General features: G+C 38.6%; 1 protein-coding gene across 1 annotated transcript in view; it reads right to left on the minus strand.

The window, feature by feature from the left end:
- Window positions 1-25,213, minus strand: part of LOC126088113 (golgin subfamily A member 8Q-like) — a 202,781-nt gene extending 177,568 nt beyond the window's left edge. Inside the window, exons 1-2 of the mRNA XM_049906211.1 lie at window positions 25,133-25,213; window positions 7,534-7,639 (exon numbers count right to left, since the gene is read on the minus strand). Of these exons, the coding sequence (XP_049762168.1) occupies window positions 7,534-7,632 (99 nt within the window). The 5' untranslated portion in view covers window positions 7,633-7,639; window positions 25,133-25,213. The remainder of the gene's footprint in view (window positions 1-7,533; window positions 7,640-25,132) is intronic.
- Window positions 25,214-27,209: the final 1,996 nt, after the last annotated feature.

Below are 27,209 nucleotides of genomic sequence, written 5' to 3' on the forward strand. Positions count from 1 at the left end.
GGAAGGGAGGCAATGGGAATAGTACAAAAGGTATCCTGCATCATACACCAGGCATTACTGTCGTCCAGTTCTGAGCAATGTTGATATTTTCAAGTTTCTAGCTCACCAGGATATGGCAGTGGCAAAAAACGTACCCTCCACCACATGTTAGTCAAGAAAGTGAGTTAGTACTACTTAGTCAGCCAGTTATTAGCTGTATTTAAAATTTTGAGTCTCTAGCTCACCGGGAAGTTATTTTGAAATCAACTGCAAAATTTGTACTGAACAGACAGACAAAACGGCAACCTAATAAAAATATTGTAAAAATATGACACAAATATTCGTATGAGTTGGTTGTTAAAACCTCTGAATATGCAACAAAATCACTAAAGTACAGAGTTAATATGTCATCTTCAACTCGAACTTTCCTCAGTATTTCAAAAACATCTAAAGTACCTACTCTCTTCAAAAAATTATACACTGACAATGAAAACAACTACCACTCAGTATCCAAATTCAGAGTTTTGTCAGAAATAATTGATACAGTTTTCTATATTAGGCTACAAAGCTAGATTTCAAAACACTCATTACAATTACAAAATCAGCATGGACTTAGAAAATCCAAGTCTGCATCCACTGCTATGAATTACGAAGTTCTCTTTAAAACACTGGATGACAGAGAATATGCTACTCGTATTTTCCTAGATCTGTCAAAACCACATGACATAACTGACCATGACATTCAAAAACTATACCAAAACGTGTCAAAAAGACATTTCAACACAGTGTGTAAGATCCCACTTAGAAGTCAGTCAGCAAATGCTGATATTATGGCAAGTTAACATCAAACAAGTATTATTAAACTAACAACATATTTAACCAATAAATCACTAAATAAATATGGTGTACCACAGGGCTCTGTCTTATGACTCCTATCACATCTCCTCTACATTTTTAGTATCTACACTGGTGTGACAATGCCGCTACACTATACTGTCAGCGTGAGCACTTCACGAGCTGGTAGTGGCTCGATAATGACTGGGGAACAGAACCCCATGAGAGGAAACGAAAACTTACCATGCAAGTCAATCTATGGGAAGCAAGAAATCTGAAACCTTATAGAGATGTGCACGAGGATAACTCAGTATGTGGCTGGTATGGAGGGCTGTTGACTGAGCACTAGACAACAACACTCGGCACAATGCACAAGGGAAGGTCCGCAGCAGTTGAATGCAACATAAGCAGTGGTCTGTTCAGCTCACAACTGCCCACAGATAAACATCTCTATGAGTGGGTCAGCCCATACTATGCACCATGTGTGCCCTCCATGGCAGGTGTCTGCACTATTTCATGGCACTACCCAGCCAGCCCCTGAGATCATATAGCGCTGAAAATGGCCCGGCTTGGGCTGTGACCTCTGGTGCGGAAACCAGAGAGGCCACTGGAGAACATAGTAACAGATCAACCACTGAAGAAGGCAATTCAGGAAGGGCGGAAGGGCACAGAGCCTAAGACAAGATGGTGTTCTTCAGCAGCAGTGGAGGCATGGCAACCTCCATCATTGAGGGGGGAGGAGGAGGAGGGGGAGCAGGCGGGGACCGGGGAGCGGGAGGGGGAGAGGAGGAGAAAGAGGGAGGGGCATGGACCAAAATCCATGGGCTACAAGTCAACAGGTGCTAGAGTCAGCCTCACTGGAGGGCCTAGGCTGCAGGTAACGGGGAAGCACACCACTTCAAGTGGGAGCCCACACCTGGAATAATGTCATGACCAACCCTGTCACCTGGCGAACCAGTAGACCACAGTGATGATGTCCACCAGAGCACAGGCACAAGCGATCTGCATGATGGGTCGGCTGCTCCCTACCAAAGTCCACTACAAACAATTGCCGACATTTGTGGCCTACAGTGACATTTGGCAGCCAACCCTGCCACCGCCTGAAGGAGCAAGGCAAAACAACAACCACAGAGGGAAAACGGCATGCCATGGTGGTCTGTGGCATGTAACTCAGGGTGCAACAAATCACAGAGTCCTCACAGCTGGCACCCATGCAAAGGTTCCACTGGACTGCACCCAATGACCGGCAGTGCCCAGTATGTAGCCATAAAACTTGACAATGCATCAGCATGGGAAGAGGCAGACACTGACTACTTCATTTGGGTCTTGAATATATGCATGAAGTGCTCCAGCTCCAAGTTATAAGCCAGATGAAAGTTGGAAATCAGATGCCACATATCATTATGAATGCAAAAATCTTTAATCTCCCATGCCTTAAACTACCTACCATTACCAGACACAACAATCCTGGGGGATCCCGCAATAACAAAAATAACTGACAACACATGACCAGTGGCAGCTGACAATGTGGAGGACAGCTTGGATACATACAGGAAGGTGGACATTGGATCAACCATGAACTATGACATGTTACATAAAAACGGACCCACGAAATTGACCTGCACCACATCCCAAGGGTGCTCCAGGATCAGCCAAGGAGAAAACTGGCATGGTGGTGCAATCTGGTTCTGTGCACAAGCCCCACAAGCCCACACCAGACATCTGATGTCATACACAATCGCTGGCCAGTAGACAAATGCCTTCATATGAGTCATAGCTCAGTACGATTCATACAACAACTGGGGCGAGCAAGAGCACAACACAAGAGAGATGACCACTCTACAAACATTGCTCCTATGTAAGAACTGTGAGGACCCCATGGACAACACTGAGTCGATCATGTAGGAGACAAACGCACAACAGGCTGGATCTATGCCCAAAGAGATGCCAACCTATCTGAACCGACAAAATTATTTCCCAGAAAAGTGGCATCAGAAGCTATGGGGATCGCAACCTCTCATGCTGTCAATGGAAAATCCGACAGGGTTTGCTGCAAGGCATCATCCAATGTGAACACAAGAGCCTCCTGCTGATCGAATTCTGGATTGGATCCCACTGAAAGCCAAGAGAGCACACCAGGAAGTTGTAGCAATAATTACTTAAAAAGAGGGCCCACCATTGCAGTTGGTTGCCAGTCCTACTGGGCCACTTGGAATGCAGACCAAAAATGGATACCAGTGGCTTGTAGTCAGCGATGAGGAGGAATCACACCCCAAACAAGAAAAAATGAAACTTTTTAACTCCAAAAATAACAGATAGGCCTCCTGTTCCACTTGTGAATAATTATGCTATGTGGTAGAAAGTGTCTTCAGTGTGTAGGCAATGGGCTGTTAGATGCCATCCAGATTCCAATGGGACAGAATGGCATCAATGCCATACTGGGACTTGTCACAGCTCGGGATATGACACCTCCCTTACTTTATGAATGCATATGATTTATTTACCAGTGCATTAATATAATTACTTATATATTTGCACCTGGAGTGGACATAAGTAAGGACGATACATAACAAAGTATTTTTGTTGTACTTATCTTGTAATTTGCCTGAGTCGGGTAGCTGGTGATTCCTTCTAATTGAAACTCCAGGTCATACAATTTGCACAGGTTTATTTGTTGATGATAACATTTTTCCAAAGTCATTGCAGAATGCATCAAACTTCACATATAGTCTCTTTGACAATCCAACAGCTGACAGACTTACTTACTGACTGAAAAGACATGACTAAAGAGTGAACCTCTAGGCGAACTGACGCTGCATTGCCGTGTTTGCTTCTATATATTCCAAATAATGACTGTTCATTACTTCAATTATTACACCATTCTCAAATTAATAGTTACAATTAAAAGTTACAAATATACAAAGGTTGACAATCAGATTACTTACAGCATAAAATATTAGTTCATTACAGATGAGTTTTAGGTTAGAAATTGTACAATTTAAGATTGAAAATTAAATATGACTTTTTTACAATAATGTGTTTCATTAATTTAATAAATACAAATCAATTATCGATCAGAAAATATTGCTATCATTTACATAATATATACACAAGTTGTTTAACCTCTTTAATGGCTCATAACTTTGAAATATACATCCAAAGGTAAGTGATGGAGTTAATTAATTATTTCAGTAATGGTATTAATTCTGGTGTACAAATTTGGATTTGAAATTATATATCACTTGAAATTACATGCATTTAAACTTGGTTCTTGCTTTTTGATCGATTTACAATAACATTTTCCAAACTGAACTTTCGAGATCTAATTGCAGGTAATTAATGAAAGTAATAACGATGCTAACATTTATAACTACTTCTAATCAAATGAATTACATACTGATTATTATAGTTCTGAGTAAATGTTGATGGTTCATAGTGATTATTATTTAATTATTCATAAATTTTGTTTAAATATCATTCATAGTATTATATAGTACAATTACGTAACAGGAAAAGATGCCATAGTCGCATGATTTTTATTCTTTGTGTAACAGAAAGTACCGATACCCGGCTACAAATTCCGCGTATCGAATATTATAGTAATGCTGGGGAGGGGGTAGTATGTTACTAGGGTTAAAAGTTTACCCAGTTTAAAAGACGCCAAACAGAAAGCAGAGCACAAACACTGCTTGAGGGACTGGATAGCCCCTTGACAGTCCACAGACCTGACAAATTTAATGCCCTTCTGCTGAAACTGGTTAAGAGGATAGGAGTTGTGCGGAGCCTGGGGAATTAACTGATAAGGGAATCGTCCAATGCGACATGTCGAAACCTACCCTAAAATTTTTCTCATAGGAAGAATACGTCAAAAACATGAAATGTCAAAATTTTAGCTGCTAAAAAAATGTTAAAGCTACTCCTTTTTGCTGCACAAGAACCACTTATAAAAGTGCCCTTCCTTCCTAGTGCATGAATCAGTGTATAGGCAAAAACAGCCATGACAAGAGAGCATGACACCACATATTGCAAAGTCGAAAGTGAACAGACACAAATTTTAAGCACTTAACCCACATGAAAAATTTCTCAAATCATTCATTTTTTGAATAAGTGGCTTTCAATCAACAGCTAAACTGTTATTACACAAGTGACTGGCAGAGGAAAGAAAATCAAAATTGTGTATGATTACAAATAACTTCCATCAACCAGGACTTTAATTTGTTGAAACAAAATATTTTATAACAATTCCTGTAGCACAGTTCTTACGGTAATTTTAGAAGAATGTATATTTTATCAACAATGAGACCATTGCTTGTTTATTTACTGTAGTCACTACATAAATGGTAAATGTCTACTGGAAGACAGATACAAACATTTTCCTTATACCAGGCATACATGATAAAAGAAAAATTAATGCACTCAGGCACTTCACAGTAATTATTAGATTTATTTAGACAGAATTGGAATGGAGTAGGAAATAGTCATGGCAGTTGTTCTGAATATTATGTTGCATACCAGGCACACTTGATGTAATTAGTAAAATGTGGTTATGCAAACTGATAACGCAAAAATGGCTGAAGTTTAACACTCTTGTTCTGCTGATAAACATGAAATGACAAAGAGCTATTGGAAATTATATTGTCCAACACTCTTCTAAAAAATATTGACACTGTTGAAATGGCAAAATTTGGTTTATCGAGGCACTGAATCACACTATTAGTTCTGGGTGGAATCCTAATTATATTAAGTACGAAACTTCCTGGCAGATTAAAACTGTGTGCCCAACCGAGACTCGAACTCGGGACCTTTGCCTTTCGCGGGCAAGGATTTAAATATAATAATAATGCAAGACTTAGAAGGTTTTTCTGTAATTTGTCTTTCTCAACACTGGCTTGATGAGACCTTAATAAAATCTGTCTTCCTAGAAAATTTATATTTGTTTGACTACTGAAGGTCAGTATGAGGAATGTCCATATTCCCGAAGCATAACACAGACGTTACAAGTATTCCTAATATGATCACGCAAAGTACAAAAAAAAAGGAGAAATGGTAGCAATGAAAATTGCAAAATTAAATTTTACAACAGCCACAGTTTACGCACCATAAACAAATATTGCACAACACCAACAACTAAAACTACAGCAGGAGCAGCAGCATCAACACCATCAGGAACTACTCTAGCACATTACTACTTCACTACAGCTGCACTCCATTAGAAAATTCTGGGCTATTTCTGGAGAAAATGGAATGGATCCTAAATAAAGAAGGATGTAAGGCTATAGTTTGTCAAACCTTTAACAGTGGCTTTTTTACTAATCCCATCAGACACACAGGTCAATGATTCAGGCATATCAATATGTGTAACATTACATACATTGAGCAAGGATGCCTGTGGCAGGATCAAAGCCAAGATGATTCAAGAACATTTTTCCACACAAGTCGAATTATCATTTGGTGCCACTTCTCCCCCCTTTTCACTTGCTCGCTTTCATCCAAGCCAGTTTCCGCTACTACTTGATACACACCATAAACAAATCTTGCACAACATCAACAACAAAAACCACTAAAACTGCAGCAGGAGCAGCAGCATCAACACCGTCAGGAACTACTCTAACACATTACTACCTCACTGCAGCAGCACTCACAGGCTCTGTTGCCCATACTGACATTGCAACCATTAAGTGAAGCTCACGAATTTGAATTTTAAATGGTTTACTTTTCATTCACTAGTCAATCTGATTACTCTTCCCTGTACTTCTGAGGATTGTCTGTGTTGTTATGTACAGAGAGCTGACACCACAGTCCTTCATGATCAGATATATCTAGTACAGCATGTCCAAGATAAAAGCAACCCTGCCCTATAAGCAACGCAGTGTAATTTTACTGTTTTCCAATCATGTGATGGGTGTGGTTAATTGTCAAAGCTTCAGCTTTTGCTTGAAAGTGCAGAACATCTCTTCTTTGTTCTCTGAATTATTTATATGAAATATTCCATATTCATGAAACAAAAGGGGTATTTTCAGTTAGAGCTTACATCTGTACTGTTTTTTTTAAAAAAAGAGTTGCAAAATTTTTCTTGAACTAGTCCAAAACTCCAGTATTCCAGCAAAAAGTAGTATTCAGAAATTGATATCAAAATAGCAGTCCTGTGGTGATGTCTCTATTTGTAAGTCTAGCCATAAGCTTTCAGTTCAAGTTCCTGAAATTACTGTTAGCCCAAAAAAATATGTAAGGCAGATTTCACAACAGACAGGTGGTAAACATACATCTTGTCATTCTGTACTTTAGTGCTTAGACTAGAAACCTTACCAAGTTTAATGGGCTCAGGTATTACTTCTAGCTGATAGAGAAAAGGGGATTTAGTATTCTGACTGATTCCTTAAGAAGACTGACTCCTATATGTGGAGTTTGGTTAGCAAAATTTCACACATTAAAATGAATTGTATCTCCAACCTTCCCATTCAGTTTGTATGTGAAGCACTCAAACTATAATGACAAATGCCATTAAGATGAACAAACCCTTGCAATAATATTTTAATATGGTATTCAACAGGGAGAAAGGTAAAAGCTTGAAAAAATGTAAGAGAGAAGTACCAATTATGAAATGAAACTGCAAATGGAAACTTAAACATTAGCCTCAAAAAATTTAAATTTAATACAGTATAAAATCCAAAGTTCATTATTAAAATACTCAGAAAGATGCTGTATAAAAATAGTATTTACACGTTTAAGCTGGAGTTCATGTAATATCTCACGTAACTGTCTCTCCAGATTAAGAGCATCAGGTTCTTCAAGCATTTCAACCTCGCCTGTTAACTGCATTCTCCTCCTGCAGTGCAAATTGAGAAGAGTACTTGTTAAATTATTTCAACAATACTCAGATAGTTTTTATCTATTTACTTACTTTATTTTTTTAAATCTAGACACATATGAGATACAGATTAATTTACAACTGTATCCAATCTCTCCCAGTCCCACTTTGCCAATGACAGTCATTGAATCAAAAGTAAAACTGGGTACGTGGTATCTGTTCTAAAAGATGTGGACAGTTTAAGAGAGTGAAAGTAACCAGAAATTGCATTAAACTGTCCTATCTAATAATTTAAGGAGAAAGACTGGATATATAAAATTCCAACCAAATTCTATGTAAATATTAAACTAAGGTATAGGCATAGTCCATTTCAATTCAGGCAGACTAGGACAAAATCTTACCTTCATAGTCTCGGATGTTATTGAATTTAGCATATGTTGAAACTAAGGACTAAGTAAGGAACACGTATTTCTTTGTTTTCTCCAAAAAAAATTCTGCTCCGAGATACGGCCCTTCAAAGATGACACTGCGCATACCACTTTGAAGATGCAAATTTTACAAAAAAAATTTTAAAATATTGTACACATTTTGTTGGCTTTTTTATTTGAAAGATAATTGCTTTATGATATACAGGACATAAAAACCCCTCTGAGGCCTGTAATCATTTTTATGTTAATAATTGGCAACCAATGCTCTACAATCATAATAAAGTCATGAGATGTTCAATTGACTCTTTTTATTACAACATGTTACGTGTTTCGGGATTACACCCATCTTCAGACATCTGTTACAAAAAAGTACAAAACATAAGTGAACAGCACATTCAACACGTCTCAATGTTACAGAAAATGAGATCGGGTCATATGAGTTACATACCACACACTTCAACTCCTTCCTAACCAACCGGGCATGCAGCCTTGACAACTCAAAGAAAGTGTCCAATAACATATGATTATAACTGCAACACAAGCAGTCTTGAAGCAGAGCATATACTGACGCTAAACAAGTCAACTAGCAGCGAAGCACCCTCGGTAGGGGGCATTGCATGGTCATGTGCTCCAAGCGTTCACATGTAATTTAGTAATAATATACTCAGAATGTAGCACCTAACAGGTTGTAATTATGACTAGCAACTGGAATGGTACTTCTGTACACGTTAACACTAAAGCATTTTTTTTTTTTAATTTAAGAACTCCAAATTTTTACATTGCCATACTACACCTAAAGTCAGTAGTGGCACTAAGCACAACTCAAACCATATGTCAATATAATATAAATAATTTGGGGGGAGAGGGTGGGTAGGGGGCGGGGAGGGGCAGGGGGGGGGGGGGGGAGGAGTTCCTTCATGAATAAACATTTCAGCCTCCCAAATCTCTAAAAGAATACCACCAAATTAAGTATAACCAACAGTATCCATCATAAACTAAATCCCAGTGATCAGCTCACATATGCAAGTGTCTTAGGAGCCATCTATTAAAGCCAACAGCAACCACGTCAGCGGCAGCCATCCGCCTATCGAATTACAGCCAAAATCTTCCCTTTTGGTTCTAAATGCAGAATCCTTAAGCTATCTTCTATTGGGGCCAGCTTATCGCCAGTCTCCCTCATATGGCACCCCATCCCACTATTATTACTATAGTTATGTTCTATAAGCCTTGTGGCAAAATCCCTACCCGTCTGGTCAATGTATGTCCCAGCACATACTCCACATTTAATTTCATATACACCGGATTGCTGAAACTTATCTGATTTCCCATCTTCCTGATGTCGCATTATTTCCCCCAACTTCTTCCTTGTATGGAAGCCTACATGAATGTCAGCCCTCCTGAAGGTTATAGTTATTTTTTGGCAACATGGTGCAACATACTCCATTGACACAAACTTACTATATAGTTTTTGGTGGCCCAGCTGCTGTGTCTTGCTAAGAATTTTAGCTCCAAACTCTTGTATAAATTTTTCTGAGTACCCGTTAGCCTGTCCTATCCTTACTATCATTTCAATCTCCCTGTCAGTGGCTTCTTTGCTCAAATTAACCCTTCTTCTATTTCCAGGTGACATCTCTGTCATAGCACTTCATTTGCATGAAAAGCATATTTTCAGCACTTCACAAAATGCTTTCGTCTCTACTTGCACTCCCGTCATTGAAGGGACACTCCCCCACTCCATACATCCAGTATGCAAGCTCATTTTACTTATGTTAGTGTGGTGTGGTGGGTGTACTGGCTCTTGGGTGACTTAACAAGTCGCCAGCCAATAAGAGTTCACTATCCAGAAATGGGTGACTTTTCCTCGATTATGACTGAGCATGTTCTTCGAGACTCAGTGTTTTAATTTAAGAGGTTGACGACTGATATTGTTGCTCAATACAGTACAATGGGAATTCATGCAAAAAGATGGGACTGAGTTATAAGCGGCACAAGAAAAGGTGGTGGCTGGGGCTCTTTATCACGTATTGACTCAACTATCTTGTTTTTCCATTACCGCTGGAATCTAGCAGTAGTTGTATCATAATTGCGTGGTGAAGCTAAATGTTGCATGTTTGTTGGCAACACTGATCGTGTATTATGTCAGCATTTCCTCTCTCACGTGTCCACAATAGCCCAAAACATTCCCTTAACTCTGCCATTAAATGGAAAACAATTAAATGACAAGGTCAGTTGTAACTACTCCATAAACTCGACGACTTCATTATAAACCATCTTACCATTCCTTGGCAAATTTTTGTGAAGAATCTCCAGTGTCTCATTGACCGGGATGTCCGTATACAAATTAACTACATCAAATGAGACTAACACAGCCCCTTGGGCACCCTAATATTTTGTAGAAGGCCAACAATCTCAAAACTATTACAAACACTAAAGGTCTCCTTAAAAGTATAATATTCTTTCAGTTTATCGTGTCAAAATCTATTCATATAGTAATCTGGGCTTGAACAAGCACTAATAATTGGACGCAGGGGTTTCTCAATTTTATGGAGCTTAATTTGAGCCCTCAACTGTGGCATTTTGGGATTCATCATGAAAAGCCTCTTTCTCTTTACAGCTGAGTCAAACAGGAAATGTGAGTCATTAATACATTTTTTAATATCTCGGCTAAACTGAGTTAGGGGCTTTTCACTGAAAAATCTCAGGGTCTTAGCAATGTAGTCACTATCCTTAATCAACACAAGGGAGTTTCCTTTATCAGTTTTGACTATTAAGATCTTATTGTCCTCTAATTTTAAATTTAGTTTCTTCACAGTTTCAGAAAATGTACCTGGAAAATATGGCATATGTCTAGCTTGCATTAGTGCGTTACAAGTTGCCACAGCTATATCGGCCTACAAAATTTTGAGAACTTTTGCTATATCACATCCATTCTTAACCTCGGTAATCACCCTCTTGATGATTTTGCCATTAGTCTGTGAAGATATGTTATTGGACACTTTCTTTGAGTTGTCAAGGCTGCACATTTGGTTGGTTAGGAAGGAGTTGAAGTTTGTGGTATGTAACTCATATGACTCAATCTCATTTTCTGTAAAGCTAAGACATGTTGAATGTGTTGTTCACTTGTTTTTTGTACTTTTTTGTAACAGATGTCTGAAGATGGGTGTAATCCCGAAATGCGTAACATGTTCTAATAAAAGAGTCAATTGAACATCTCATGACTTTAATGCGATTGTACAGCATTGGCTGCCGATTATTAATTGCTTTATGATTACAAAGAAATCCTTAATTTGGACTTATCTATCAAAGTTCTTGTACTATAGTGGTCTGAACTTTTTTTATAATTTATGGAAAAAAAATCTTGTTTCAAAAATGCCGGTCCATAAACTTTTTGTTTTTTCTGTTGTTTAGTACTATATAGTTCTACATTCCCTGAAAAGGAGAGCTTCCACTTTTAGGTTGAACAGGTTTTATAAACAATTGAAGTTTTTATTACCACTTTATCACATAACAGGATCATAAAAATCAAAACCTAACACAATTTTAGTTTTGAAAGATGAGTAAGAGACTCATTTATCAAGCATTTTAAATGGTGCCAAAATGTATGTGAAAGGTCCAAAGACTTAAAGGTTTCAATTTATACAACTTCTTTGCACTCTCTTTTGTACTGAAATTAGCCAGTCAATGAACTAAAAATGTGTTCCACTGCTTCAGGGTCTTCCTTTGATATAGAGTGATGCCTTCCTGTTGAACCAATAGGAACTGGAGCACTTACAATCTTCAAAACATTGTTAACAGGAAGTGAGCACTGATGGCATTGTTGCTGTCCTTCAACTGGGACTCTATATCCAGCAGCTGATCCATGTGGTAGCATAAAGTTCACTGCAATTTCGTTTAACTCATAACTGATGTCTTTTATGTCTGCAATCCACCAGTCACAATCATACACACATCACAAACCTCCCCCTTCTCAGGTTGTGTATCTGAATATTATCCTGCTGTTTCTGAGGTGTTGGCTGAACGAACGAAATTTCTTCCTTCTTGGTCTTTAAAGGGCGTGCAATATAAGTTCACCCATCATTTTGAGTCCAAAAATGTGTCTTCCGAATTCCTTTCATCAGAGTTGTTTGTTTGGACCATTCTTCCTTTTTCTGCTCACACAATTCTTCAATTTCCTCTTTGGACAAAAGAATGAAAGCTGTGGCTATGTAAGATTTCATGACTCTCGTAAAATCTTCAGCATTCTGAATCACAGCTGTATTTGGTATGGAAAGATTATGTTTTGTAACATGGTGCTTCAGCAGGCCTCCTACACCATCACAAGGCCCTTTCCCGTGACCAGTAACACTGTATACCCAGTCAGTTGGCACAAGCAACTTATTCAGTTCAAACAGCTGGTAACAATTTTTAATATGACTAGGAGCACCATCAGAAATAATGATGATATTCTCTGCCCCTGTTTGCAGTTGAAGAATATTGCGCATTGCTAGCAAAGCATCTGCTGGGTCACAGCCTGTGTCATCACTTATAACTGCAACACTTGTGGTCTTGTTTTGAAAATACGTCACTTCTGTAAAAATTGAAACCTGGTCATTACTCCAATGATACCCTAGTACTTCTTATGGGAGATTTACAGACCAGTTCTCAGCAAAATCACAGTGAAGCACTAAACATAGTTCTTCAGCCTGTACACACCCTTTCACTTCTGCAGTATGTTGTTGTTGCAATTTCTTGAGATGCTGGTGTGTTACTGCTTTCACTAACCGTTTACCAAGTCCATCAATGAAAAAGGCAACAGTTTTTTTAATTAATTTATTTTCCTCCCATGTTGCATATGTAATTTCTGCAGAGTTTTCTGCTACGTCTTCCACGCCAAGTGTCTGTAAAGACAGTCCTCCCTTTCCAGGGCAGTCACCACATTCTTGCAACAAACAAGTCTCTCGATTTATGTCACAAACTACTAATGACTTCACGTGACCAATCAAAGTGTCATATATTAAGTTCTTCAAAGTTATCACACAAAGTTCAAAATACACTCAGTATACACACAAACATACCTCTCTAGGTGGGTGTGTAACTACCCACTTAGGTCATAGTGCATAAAATTTTGATCTTCCGATATTTGAAGTTGTATAGTTACTCTTATAAATTGCAAAAGTTTCTGTAATACTGCAAGTCATGTACCTCTTCACTTCCACAACTTTTTGACCTTCAACTGTTACAGTTATAGTGTCTTTTTTGAAGGCACTCTGGCAAGAACAGTCCCATTTATCTTCCAGATAAAATGACTGCACTATTTGAACTTGATCTGCTTCAACAGGATGACCATAATAGGGATCTGGTCTTCCAAACATTCCTTTTACAGACCTCACATTTCTTGATTTGTCTATCATGTACTTTGATACTGATGGAATATGGTTCAAAACAGTTTTCTTTGGAAATGTCTCTGGAATAATAGTTAAAACTTGCACCTTTTCACTGTAGGATTCACAATATTCAACAGCTGAATTGATATTTGTGAAAAATTCCTGGCAAGAGGAGCAAGAGTGCTTTGGTTCATTTTCTCCTGAAGATGGAATTCCTATTTTGAAGAGTGTGGTCAGTTTTGCTGTAGTGTATTCATCCACAGCTATAGTAATTTCCCTGCACTTTCTTGATGCATAGAGCTTATGACTCGATTTCACTGATCACAGTTTCTTAACAGGACTAACACCTATCTCTATAGTTGGCCGATTCAGGGTATTTAATTCTTCCTCTATTGATGCAAAATCTGCATCATCTGCACCATGGGAGGCTTCACCTTGTTCAGATATTATCATTGTTGTTATTCTGTCAAACTTTGAAACAGAGTCTCCAAATGAGGTCACTTATTCCCAACCTGAACAAAGTCCGTTTTTTTATTTGTCTTATATATCACTCTTTTATGGATATGCAAATAGTGAGCACACTTCACTCTCCTGTGGCCCCAGTCAGAAGACATTTCAAACAGTCCTTTTCGCAAAGCACACTGCAATTGTGTCAACTGGCAAATTCCTCATGAAAACACAGAACTCACTCAATGGCCTCAGGTTTCTTAGAAGCCTCTTCCGTAAACAAATTAGCACTGAACAATTACAATACAGAAACCTGCAATGAACAACCATGGCAAAGAAACTGACAAGACACCACAACAAAGTGTAAGAAATATACTTTTATACTTCGACCACGGCCTATCAGTCCGGAAGTTTTAAGTGAAGAAAGTGTAAGAAATATCTGTAACAATGAAAGTGAAAAGAAATAACTGAAACAAACAAAGTGATAAGAAACTGTGACAAAGACAATAGAAATAACCCTTGAAAGTCTAAAAAAATGATTTTTTTAAAATAAAACCTGTCCAACTTAAAAGTGGAAGCTCTCCTTTACAGAGAATATAGTACTACATGGTACTAATCGACAGAAAAAATATAACTTTTTGAAAAAAAAAATTCTATAAATTATAAAAAAGAATTCAAATGGCGACAGTAAAAGAACTTTGGCAGCTCTCCTTTACAGAGAATATAGTACTACATGGTACTAATCGACAGCAAAAATATAACTTTTTGAAAAAAAAAATTCTATAAATTATAAAAAAGAATTCAAATGGCGACAGTAAAAGAACTTTGGCAGATATGTCCAAATGGAGGCTACCACTGTAATGACAAAGCAATTATCTTTCAAATAAAAAAACTCTAACAAAAATCTAGAACTGTTAAAGAGATACAGCATTTTAAAAATTTTTCCAAAATTTGCATCTTCGAAATGGTGTTCGCAGTGTCATCTTTGGAGGCCTGTATCTCAGGACAGGAATTTTTTTGGAGAAAACAAAAAAATATGTGTTTCTTACTTACTCTGGTGAATTTTAACATACGCTAAATTCAATAAAATCCAAGACTATGAAGGTAACCCTCCTGCTTGGAGTGATACGGATTGTGCCTACACAGAAATCTGTATGCTGTAGCACCAAACACTTATTAATTCCCATGTTATAGCAGATAGCCATGTTTCAGCAGACAGTAATTCTGAAAGGTCTTCATCTCACTTGTGGCAGAGGGAAATATGTCATGGTCCACAGCAGCTGAGTCAGGTCACTTGCAGTCGAGGTTACATCATCTACAGCAGAAACCAGGTCATCTACAGTAGAAGCCAGGACATCTGCAGATGAAAGTAGGTCACCTCCAGCAGAAGACCTTACACCAGCAGCAGAGGACCCAACATTGGCAACAGAGGATACTACACCAGCAGCCAGAGGCATGACATCAGCTGTAATGGAAAAAGACCCTTCACTGGCAACAAAAGATCCATCCTCACCAATAGCTGCTGCAGTGAGCATTACAATGCAGCAAAAAAATGCTTACAAGGTACAGAAAACCTGTTGTGCTCAAGAATTTTTGGTTATCAGCCTCAAAACAGGGTCAGATATCACACAGCAAAGTGTAAGCACAACTGTAACTAGTCTCTAATTTAGAAGTTTTCATATTTTAATCTATAATATTCATAGTTTGAGAAGCATATCTTTTGAACCTGAAGTTGCAGTTAATAATTCCAATATTGACTGTATGTGTATTATGGTACACAGGTGTAAGGATTGTGAATTAGGTACTGTTAATATTAATCATGATAATTTGTCTAGTCAGTTCTGTACAAAGTATGCTAAAAGTGGGGAAGTTTGTATTTTTCTTAAACCTAATATTGAATATAAACAGAGGTGTAAGGCAGAAGCACTGATTATTGAAAAGAATCTTTAAGCTGCTGCTGTTCAGTTTCATGGGCAGCTGGGTAACGTAATAACTGTAGCTGTATATAGATCAGCTAGTGGGGACATAGACATTTTCATTAACAAATTAGAGTCTCTGCTGGACATTTTGTTTATTGAAAAAGCAATTACAATCATCTGTGGTGACTTCAATACAACCCTTGCAAAGTTTACTCTTATTTAAAGAGCCCCACAAGAATAAAAAAATGGAAATGTCTTGTAGACAAAATATTTTAAACTGGGAAAGAACAAATTTCTTAACATTATTTTATTTGCGACAACCAAGTTCTCCTAGCAGACAGTGAAAGCGTTTTACAAGAAAAGTGTTTGTATGGAATAACATTTTACAAGTTTACCATATGGTTATAACTGTAAATAAAGCAAAATTAATGGAAGTGGAAGGGAAACATATAAGAAGAGCCAAAATAGTGATAAACAATAAAATAACAGAACAGGTAAATTTATTTAAATACCTTGGGGGCAGATACATCAATACACAAATCTACTTCACTTTTTGTTCAAGATACACAGAAATATACTGCTATAAATGGTTGTATATGGAGGTATATTGGTAGTACTATGAGAAAACAGATAACACAAAGATTGCACAACATGGTAGCTAAGCCAGTTCTTATATATGGTAGTAAAAACAGAATCCTAAAAATAAGAGATGAATGAAGAATTGAAGCAACTGAGATGAGGTTTCTGAGGTCACTTCTTGGACTGACACCAAGAGAGAGAGACTGCAAAGTGAAGATACAAGACAAAAACTAGATGTAAAAACAACGGCAGAAGAGATGAGACACTTACCAAAAAATGAAAATAGTATGACAGCAACAAAAGGATGCCACCTGAGCACCTGCCATGGGAAGCACTACATTTCAACCAATCTGGAAAAAGGGATACAGCATAGCCAATGAAGAGATGGAAACAATGTAATTTATCATTCACTGAGGGAGTGTTCACCCACAGTTTAAAAAATTCAATTTATTCAAGAGTGCTGGAGGCATAAAGTTGAAAATTATCGACCCACATCACTCCCCTCAGCATGTTCTGAGGTATTTGTGACATTAATGAAACCATAATTCACCAAATTCTTAAATGACTGCAAAGTACTGAATATAATCAATATGGCTTTTACAAAGGTCAAAGCACAGAAACAGCAATCATGGTTTATACAAATCAAATAATTAGAAACCTAGATAACAACTTCAGTGTTGTAAGGGTTAACTTACATCTTTCTGAAGCTTTTGATATTGTTAAGTCAAGAAATCTTTTTAGAAAAGCTAGACGCAATGGCAATAAAATGGATAGTAAACAAGTGTTTTCAAGTATACTTGCAAAATACACACATAAAAAAAATGTTTTGCATCACCCCAGTTCCCAGAACTTCTGAAGATAGACGTTGACTGTGGATATTGTATCACAGACACAATGCCTTTGACTGTTCAGAGATGTCACTAAACCCACCCAAAGATGTAAACAACCACACATTAGCAGTGCCTAATAGACCTAGGGGGTCCGGCAGACGATCAGTTCCAGTCATTTCACCAGGAAGGAGGTACATGGCTCGTGTTGTCTGTAGTTCAACCACGCATAGACAGTCAATACCACGGCTCAATTGTGTCCGTATTGTTACTTTGTACCAGGAAGGGCTCTCAACAAGGGAAGTGTCCAGGTGTCTCACAGTGAATCAAAGAGATGTTGTTCGGACATGGAGGAGACAGAGGGACAGGAACTGTCACTGACATGCCTCGCTCAGGCTGCCCACGGACTACAACCGCAGAGGATTTCCGCTACCTACAGATTATGGCTCGGAGGAACCCTGACAGCAATGCCATCATGTTGAATAATGTTTTTCGTGCAGCCACACTTCATCATGTTATGACTTAGATTGTGTGTAATAGGCTGCATGATGAGCAACTTCACTCCCGATGTCCATGGCGAGTTCCATCTTTGCAGCAACGACACCATGCAACGCAGTACAGATGGGCCCAACAACATGCCGAATGGACTGCTCAGGCTTGGCATCAGGTTCTCTTCAGCAATGAGTGTCGCATATGCCTTCAACCAGACAATCGTCGTAGACGTGTTTGGAGGCAACCCGGTCAGGCTGAATGCCTTAGACACACTGTTCAGCAAGTGCAGTGAGGTAGAGGTTCTCTGCTGTTTTGGGGTGGCATTATGTGGCACCAACGTTCGTCGCTGGTGGCCGTGGAAGATGCCACAATGGCTGTACAATACGCCATCCTCTGACCGGTAGTGCAACCATATCGGTAGGATATTGGCGAGGCATTCATCTTCCTGGATGACAATTAGCGCCACCATTGTGCACATCTTGTGAATGACTTCCTTCAAGATAATGACAGCGCTCAACTAGAGGGCCAGGATGTTCTTCAGAAATGAAACCTATCAAACATCCCTGGGATAGATTGAAAAGGGATGTCTATGGACTATGTGGCCCACCAACCACTCAGGGATCTACGCTGAATCACCGTTGAGGAGTGGCACAATCTGGACCAACAGTGCCTTGATGAACTTGTGGATAGTATGCCATGACAAATACAGGCATGCATCAATGCAAGAGGACATGCTACTGGGTATTAGGGGTACCAGTGTGTACAGCAATTTCGACCACCACCTCTGAAGGTCTCCCTCTATAGTGGTACAAAATGCAATGTGTGGTTTTCATGAGCCATAAAAAGGGTGAAAATAATGTTTATGTTGATCTCTATTCCAATTTTCTGTACAGGTTCCAGAACTCTTAGAACTGAGGTGATGCAAAACTTTTTTTATGTGTGTAGAATCACAGATTGTAAAACTCACCTCAGCTTATTCTAATCATAAAATCAGATTAGTATATGACCCAAAGAATGTTGAACTACGTGTGCCAAGAGGTAGTTTGTCACACCTCCTTCTGTTCTTTACTTATATAATTGATGTACAAACCATAGAAACTGCAGCTAAGATCGTGTTGTTTGCAAATGACACTTGCGTAATAGTGAATGATGTTAGAGAATCTCTATCTGCATCTGGTCAAGTCACTGCATACATAATTCAGTACCAAGTGCCTGACCTGTTGCAAAAAAAAATTACATTCAATTTGGGAAAATGAATCAAACCCAAGATCTCCAACTCATACTAGGTGGAAGTGAGTTACAAAGACTATGATCTACAAATGTTTTAGAAATGTATGTTGATCAAAGCTTAAACTGGAAAGTCCATGTAACAGGAACTCTCCCAGAGACTCAGCATGGCATGTTTTGTTTCAAGAATCATTTCTAAACTACGCTCCTCAGAAGGTGCTAGAATGGTTTAGTTTGGTTACCTCCTGTCCCTTGCAAGTTTATGAAATAGCTTTTTTGTGATAAAACTGATAGTCACATAAATAAAATTTTTATGTTACAGAGAAGGGCTGCTCGAATCTTGTCACACAACTCTACAAGGGCTTGCTGCAAGCCCCTATTTAAAAAGCTATACATGCTTACAGTAGCCTCCCTATACATATACAAACGTGTTGATGACAAGATCTAATCTTAGAGACTTGCAAACTAATAGCAATTGCTACAGTTATTACACATGTAACTGTTGGACCCTCCCCATGAACCATGGACCTTGCCGTTGGTGGGGAGGCTTGCGTGCCTCAGCGATACAGATAGCCGTACCGGAGGTACAACCACAACAGAGGGGTATCTGTTGAGAGGCCAGACAAACGTGTGGTTCCTGAAGAGGGGCAGCAGCCTTTTCAGTAGCTGCAAGGGCAACAGTCTGGATGATTGACTGATCTGGCCTTGTAACAATAACCAAAACGGCCTTGCTGTGTTGGTACTGCGAACGGCTGAAAGCAAGGGGAAACTATGGCCGTAATTTTTCCCGAGGGCATGCAGCTTTACTGTATGATTAAATGATGATGGCATCCTCTTGGGTAAAATATTCCGGAGGTAAAATAGTCCCCCATTCGGATCTCCGGGCGGGGACTACTCAAGAGGATGTCGTTATCAGGAGAAAGAAAACTGGCATTCTACGGATCGGAGCGTGGAATGTCAGATCCCTTAATCGGGCAGGTAGGTTAGAAAATTTAAAAAGGGAAATGGATAGGTTAAAGTTAGATATAGTGGGAATTAGCGAAGTTCGGTGGCAGGAGGAACAAGACTTCTGGTCAGATGACTACAGGGTTATAAACACTAAGTCAAATAGGGGTAATGCAGGAGTAGGTTTAATAATGAATAGGAAAATAGGAATGCGGGTAAGCTACTACAAACAGCATAGTGAACGCATTATTGTGGCCAAGATAGATACGAAGCCCACACCTACTACACCTAGTACAAGTTTATATGCCAACTAACTCTGCAGATGACGCAGAAATTGAAGAAATGTATGATGAGATAAAAGAAATTATTCAGATAGTGAAGGGAGACGAAAATTTAATAGTAATGGGTGACTGGAATTCAAGTGTAGGTAAAGGGAGAGAAGGAAACGTAGTAGGTGAATATGGATTGGGGCTAAGAAATGAAAGAGGAAGCTGCCTGGTAGAATTTTGCACAGAGCACCACTTAATCATAGCTAACACTTGGTTTAAGAATCATGATAGAAGGTTGTATACATGGAAGAACCCCGTAGATACTAAAAGGTATCAGGAACCAGGTTTTAAATTGTAAGACATTTCCAGGGGCAGATGTGGACTCTGACCACAATCTATTGGATCTGACCTGTAGATTAAAACTGAAGAAACTGCAAAAAGGTGGGAATTTAAAGAGATGGGACCTGGATAAACTGAAAGAACCAGAGGTTGTACAGAGTTTCAGGGAGAGCATAAGGGAACAATTGACAGGAATGGGGGAAAGAAATACAGTAGAAGAAGAATGGGTAGCTTTGAGGGATGAAGTAGTGAAGGCAGCAGAGGATCAAGTAGGTAAAAAGACGAGGGCTAGTAGAAATCCTTGGGTAACAGAAGAAATATTGAATTTAATTGATGAAAGGAGAAAATATAAAAATGCAGTAAATGAAGCAGGCAAAAAGGAATACAAACATCTCAAAAATGAGATCGACAGGAAGTGCAAAATGGCTAAGCAGGGATGGCTAGAGGGCAAATGTAAGGATGTAGAGGCTTATCTCACTAGGGGTAAGATAGATACTGCCTACAGGAGAATTAAGGAGACCTTTGGAGATAAGAGAACCACTTGTATGAACATCAAGAGCTCAGATGGAAACCCAGTTCTAAGCAAAGAAGGGAAAGCAGAAAGGTGGAAGGAGTATATAGAGGGTCTATACAAGGGCGATGTACTTGAGGACAATATTATGGAAATGGAAGAGGATGTAGATGAAGATGAAATGGGAGATACGATACTGCATGAAGAGTTTGACAGAGCACTGAAAGACCTGAGTCGAAACAAGGCCCCCGGAGTAGACAACATTCCATTAGAACTACTGACGGCCTTGGGAGAGCCAGTCCTGACAAAACTCTACCATCTGGTGAGCAAGATGTATGGAACAGGGGAAATACCCTCAGACTTCAAGAAGAATATAATAATTCCAATCCCAAAGAAAGCAGGTGTTGACAGATGTGAAAATTACCAAACAATCAGTTTAATAAGCCACAGCTGCAAAATAGTAACACGTATTCTTTACAGACGAATGGAAAAACTAGTAGAAGCCAACCTCGGGGAAGATCAGTTTGGATTCCGTAGAAATACTGGAACACGTGAGGCAATACTGACCTTACGACTTATCTTAGAAGAAAGATTAAGGAAAGGCAAACCTACGTTTCTAGCATTTGTAGACTTAGAGAAAGCTTTTGACAATGTTGACTGGAATACTCTCTTTCAAATTCTAAAGGTGGCAGGGGTAAAATACAGGGAGCGAAAGGCTATTTACAATTTGTACAGAAACCAGATGGCAGTTATAAGAGTCGAGGGACATGAAAGGGAAGCAGTGGTTGGGAAGGGAGTGAGACAGGGTTGTAGTCTCTCCCCAATGTTATTCAATCTGTATATTGAGCAAGCAGTAAAGGAAACAAAAGAAAAATTCGGAGTAGGTATTAAAATCCATGGAGAAGAAATAAAAACTTTGAGGTTCGCCGATGACATTGTAATTCTGTCAGAGACAGCAAAGGACTTGGAAGAGCAGCTGAACGGAATGGATGGTGTCTTGAAGGGAGGATATAAGAAGAACATCAACAAAAGCAAAACAAGGATAATGGAGTGTAGTCGAATTAAGTCGGGTGATGTTGAGGGTATTAGATTAGGAAATGAAACACTTAAAGTAGTAAAGGAGTTTTGCTATTTGGGGAGCAAAATAACTGATGATGGTCGAAGTAGAGAGGATATAAAATGTAAACTGGCAATCACAAGGAAAGCATTTCTGAAGAAGAGAAATTTGTTAACATCGAGTATAGATTTAAGTGTCAGGAAGTCATTTCTGAAAGTATTTGTATGGAGTGTAGCCATGTATGGAAGTGAAACATGGACGGTAAATAGTTTGGACAAGAAGAGAATAGAAGCTTTTGAAATGTGGTGCTACAGAAGAATGCTGAAGATTAGATGGGTAAATCACATAACTAATGAGGAAGTATTGAATAGGATTGGGGAGAAGAGAAGTTTGTGGCACAACTTGACCAGAAGAAGGGATCGGTTGGTAGGACATGTTCTGAGGCATCAAGGGATCACCAATTTAGTATTGGAGGGCAGTGTGGAGGGTAAAAATCGTAGAGGGAGACCAAGAGATGAATACACTAAGCAGATTCAGAAGGATGTAGGTTGCAGTAGGTACTGGGAGATGAAGAAGCTTGCACAGGATAGAGTAGCATGGAGAGCTGCATCAAACCAGTCTCAGGACTGAAGACCACAACAACAACAACAAATGTTGGATTCTCCATGTGGAGTGAGCAAAAATAACTCATACTCAAAGAGGTTGGAGAAGAAAACATCTTTAAGAGAAGAGTTAAAAACATTTCTTCTTGAGAAGAGTTTCAACCATGTAAGTGAATATGTCAGTTTACAGAGGTACTTGGCCCCTATATATTGTTGAATACCATGTAATCTGTTAACACATGTACGACCTGTGTGTGTTTTTGCACAAGAATGTTTCTGCTGTTGATCATCTGTTTTCTCTGCTTCAGATTCAGTGCACTTCACCTCCTCAGAGAAGGGATGTGTTGCAAGAATAGTTGTGATGAATATAGTTTTACCAGGTGTTCATGTGTGGTTGGCACTATTTTTTTCCATTAACATTAAATAATAGATTTACAAATTTCTTTCAGAAGTGTAATATAACAAAGTTTCCTGTTTGCTTTATATAACTGATCATACTACTTGTGCATGTTGTAGGCTCCTTCTCTATCTGAATCATACACGGAGCATGGTGACTAAACCAGTGTTAATGCACTGATACGGGAAGAGCTGGGTTCATTTCCCAACTGGGCTTCCTGACATGGTTTTTTGCATGTTTATGTAGGTGAATGCTGATATGGTTTCATTGATAAGCAACGACCGTCTTCCTGCCCTGTTCTTGTCTAATCTTACCCTGCTTTGTATAGGCTTCATATATGCCTACACTATTTCTGTAATGTAATTGACAGGTCCCATACTGTTGTGGCAAATGGATAAATAAATAATAAAAGTAGCTGACTGATGGGCTGTCAGAGAACTGGAATGTATGATGAATTTCACAGCACTAACATGTTACACTTGCTCCAGTGCCCTCATGGTGACAAGATGATGTGATGGGTTTCTGATTTATCTGTGATGATACAAAAGAAATAAATTGCTCTTTATTCCTTTGTGTGATCTCTAATGGTGTGTCTCTGATTAAGACGTATGAAATATGACATAATGAACTCTAGTTTTCAGTGGGAATAGCGCTCAGAAACTGAACCACCCAAGTACACCATAGGCCAAACTCAGGAGTTATATAAAAAACACACCCCACTGGGGAATGAAACATTCCTGCTCCAAACAAACCCTAAACAGTAGTTATCCATTGGGGCCTTTTTGTCAGAGACGATAGTCCAGCAACATATGCAGGGTAGCGTTTGTGGGGTTTGGAAAGTAGGAGTGGGTTAGTTACTGAATGAATGTTTCCACATGCCTGAGGAGTCTCCTTCTTGATTGGATGTATGGAACATGATGATGAACGAAGGTATCGCAGATATTTGCTGAGTACATATGTAGGTGTCATAATGGGGTGTCATTGACTTATAGGTATTCATGACATGGCAACTAGAATTTTAACTTTGGATAAAATTCATGAGAAGCTACTGGGCAGCCAGTTCACATATATGTGGACAGGGAATGGAACAGTTTGAACTATTCAAAATAACAAGAAATCACGTAACACTCGGGAAAGATTATTTGTTTCATAAAGAAATACCAGCAAACCGTCTGTCAGTTTAAATGACTGTCGGAGACTATAAGTGTAACTCCCGTAGTGTCAGACTGTTTTTCATCGAATCTATTTTAAATTCATTGGGGACTAGAGGATAGTCTGGATTTGTTTTTATAGTGGCACTGTGATGTCAATTGTAAATGAAATCAAAAACGTTATTACAATGGCAAAAATTTGCTCTCTAATGTTCAAAAATTAATGAATATGAAACACGATGGTCGTTAATGAGACCCTCGTAACTGTTTTGTTAAATTTTGCCGGTGAAGCAAAACTGTCTCTTAAAAAAATAATATTTCGTGGTATAGAAAGTTGCAGCCTGTCTGAACTGTATAGTACAAGCCTTTTCATTGACAGATATGAGAAACCCATGCACTTTCAAATCTCTTTGGTTGCGGAGTTACTGGAATTACGAGTTTTCGCGGACAAATGGCGTTAACAGGTTTTCATTGACTGCCATTGAAAGTGGCTTCATTCTACACTACCGGCTAGCCGTGAAAATTCACAAAAAAAGTGACGATATTTTTTCCCCCTCAACTAATGATAGAATTGTGTTGTGTAATACATGTCTCCCTTGTGGTATAACAGTACTTTGGCACCGAATCCCACGTCATACCTGATCTCTAGAGTAGAAAACAATTACGTAAGCAAAACATGTAACATATGGAAATACTTTCTTCTCTGATGCATACATTGTTTCTATTTTGTCGATTGAAACATTTTGCGTTAAGTATTGCCAGTTGAAGTAAAGTCATTTTTCGTTTTATGTGGACATTACATGTCGTGGTATAACCGAGATGCTCCCAAGTATGTATTTGTGTTACACGAGTTTAACAACTATCGTACATTACTCTTATATAAATAACGCTAGTCGATATAGCGCTACCGATACCATTACTCAATGTACGAACTTAACTTTCGAAGTTTACTTAATACCTTTCCGTTTTCAATAGAATCTAACTCGGAAAGTAGATTAATCAGCAACTCAACACGGCACAAAGTTCCATTCAATTTGCCCTCTCCCATTCCTTTGTTTTCACCAGTGGGAGCCTCAATATCCTGTTGCAGGCGAATTTACTGCCTTACAAAAAAGGTGACACGGCAAACAAGAAAAACTTAATAATAACTTTCTTGTTGCTACACACGAGGTTTCTTTATACAGTTGTTAATATTTTTTTAGTTTTGTAAAAAAGTCATTTTGGCGAAGGGGCGCAGTTGGTACTCCCACGACGTGAAGTATACAACTATCCAATCAGAGACAAGTCGAATCGTTGCAAAAAAAAAAAAAAAAAAAAAAAAAAAAAAAAAAAAAAAAAAATCATTCATCGCACGCTATTTCTTACATAATTACATATTTTATTTCTGGGTGTGTACAGCTTACAGTTTCGTACTTCACCCTCCTCCAATAAAATTTGCAATCACTCCCACTTTTAACGTGCTGCAGCGTCTACGTTTTTACAGTGATAATAACAACAATGTCAGCTAATAGTATGTGTAGGTTTACATTATGCATTAATGTGTGTAGGTGCCCTGACAGATGTGCGCGTTAGCTTGCGACGTCCAACTGGGTAAATACCAACGTCCTGTCTCAGATACACGTACACCAACATTTAGTGACTATCATCATACCGGAACATAAAACTACCCCGTAAAACAATGCCAAACCCGTGGAGAAACGAGAACAGGCAAACAAGAAGAAGAAAGAGTAGTGTGTGCAGTGACTGGCAGTGAGAAACGAATGAACATTGTAACAACAGTCTTTCAGATTATTAAATAAGTTGTTTACAAAGCTGTTGTACGCTAGGGATAAATCGAATGAAGTAGCACTGTTTTAAAGAGACTGGTCGTATGTCTGGGAAGCACTGTTTCAAACAGACGCCTTGCATTCGGGTGGGTGAAGGCTACAATCTTCGTCTAGCCACCCCGATTTATTTTTTCCGTGGTCTCTCTAAATTACGACTACTTTGGCCAAATGCCGTAATGATTCCTAATTTAAGGCTACAGCCGCTTCCGTCCTACCCTTGTCACACAAGACCTATTTAAGTATTCAAATACCGGTATCTATGAATAACGTTGTTTTTGTTGTTCTTAAAATGTAGTACAATTGATCTACGAATGAATAAAATTACTGCTACTAAAAATAAAATATATTAAAATGTTTTAATAAATTTTATAATAATTTGTTTACATTATTGCTTAGTACATAATTTCAGCATAACTTGCAATAAATCGCAACTCAGAAAAGTACATCACTTTGTCCGAAAATTTGAGTTCACATGCCACGCAGTTTAAGACGTACGATAACAAAAAACTCTCGCAACTTTGACGTCATAATTTACACAATATAAAATTGATGTGTATACTCGTCGTTGTCAATATTGCCTATAGCCAGTGCTTTTTTTCTAAAAAAAAAAGTTTAAGGGTACCCCGACATTGGATATAATGCAGCGGAAATTACTTATACCTGAAGCATGGGATGCCACCCGTCTGCTTTTAGCCATGACGTCATCAACATGTCATAAACTGGCTGCCAGCGATTCAGTTGTCGAGAACGGTTGGCGCAGCTTCGAAGTGCTTGAAACAGTCAATAACATCGCTTTTCCCACCAAAAGCTGCACTGGTGTCATTCGTATTGGAATTACCAACACGAAAAAGTGAAATCAAAAATGTACGTCCGTGAAATAAATCCCTGGCACTCTTTCAAATTCTCAACATTGTTAAAAAAAATTAATTTGTCAACGAAAAAGTTTAGGGGTACGCATCTCCCAGAAAAACAGCACTGCCCATAGCACTAAGATTGTGAATTCAGAAATATACCTGGAATGTAAATCGAAAGTAAGTCTTTCTATTCTCTCTTTTTTAAGGTCCCATATTTGGACATAAAAACGTGTCAGATTTATTGTTAGCAGCAGATATGGTCAGACTGTGAACGGGCGTCTTTGTCTGTCTTGAACTGCACGTTATCTTGAGAGAAACATAGTTTCTAGAAGTCCTTTTTATTTTCTTGATCAGT

Source organism: Schistocerca cancellata, chromosome 6 (genome assembly GCF_023864275.1).
Source record: "Schistocerca cancellata isolate TAMUIC-IGC-003103 chromosome 6, iqSchCanc2.1, whole genome shotgun sequence".
Taxonomy (NCBI): Eukaryota; Metazoa; Arthropoda; class Insecta; order Orthoptera; family Acrididae; genus Schistocerca; species Schistocerca cancellata.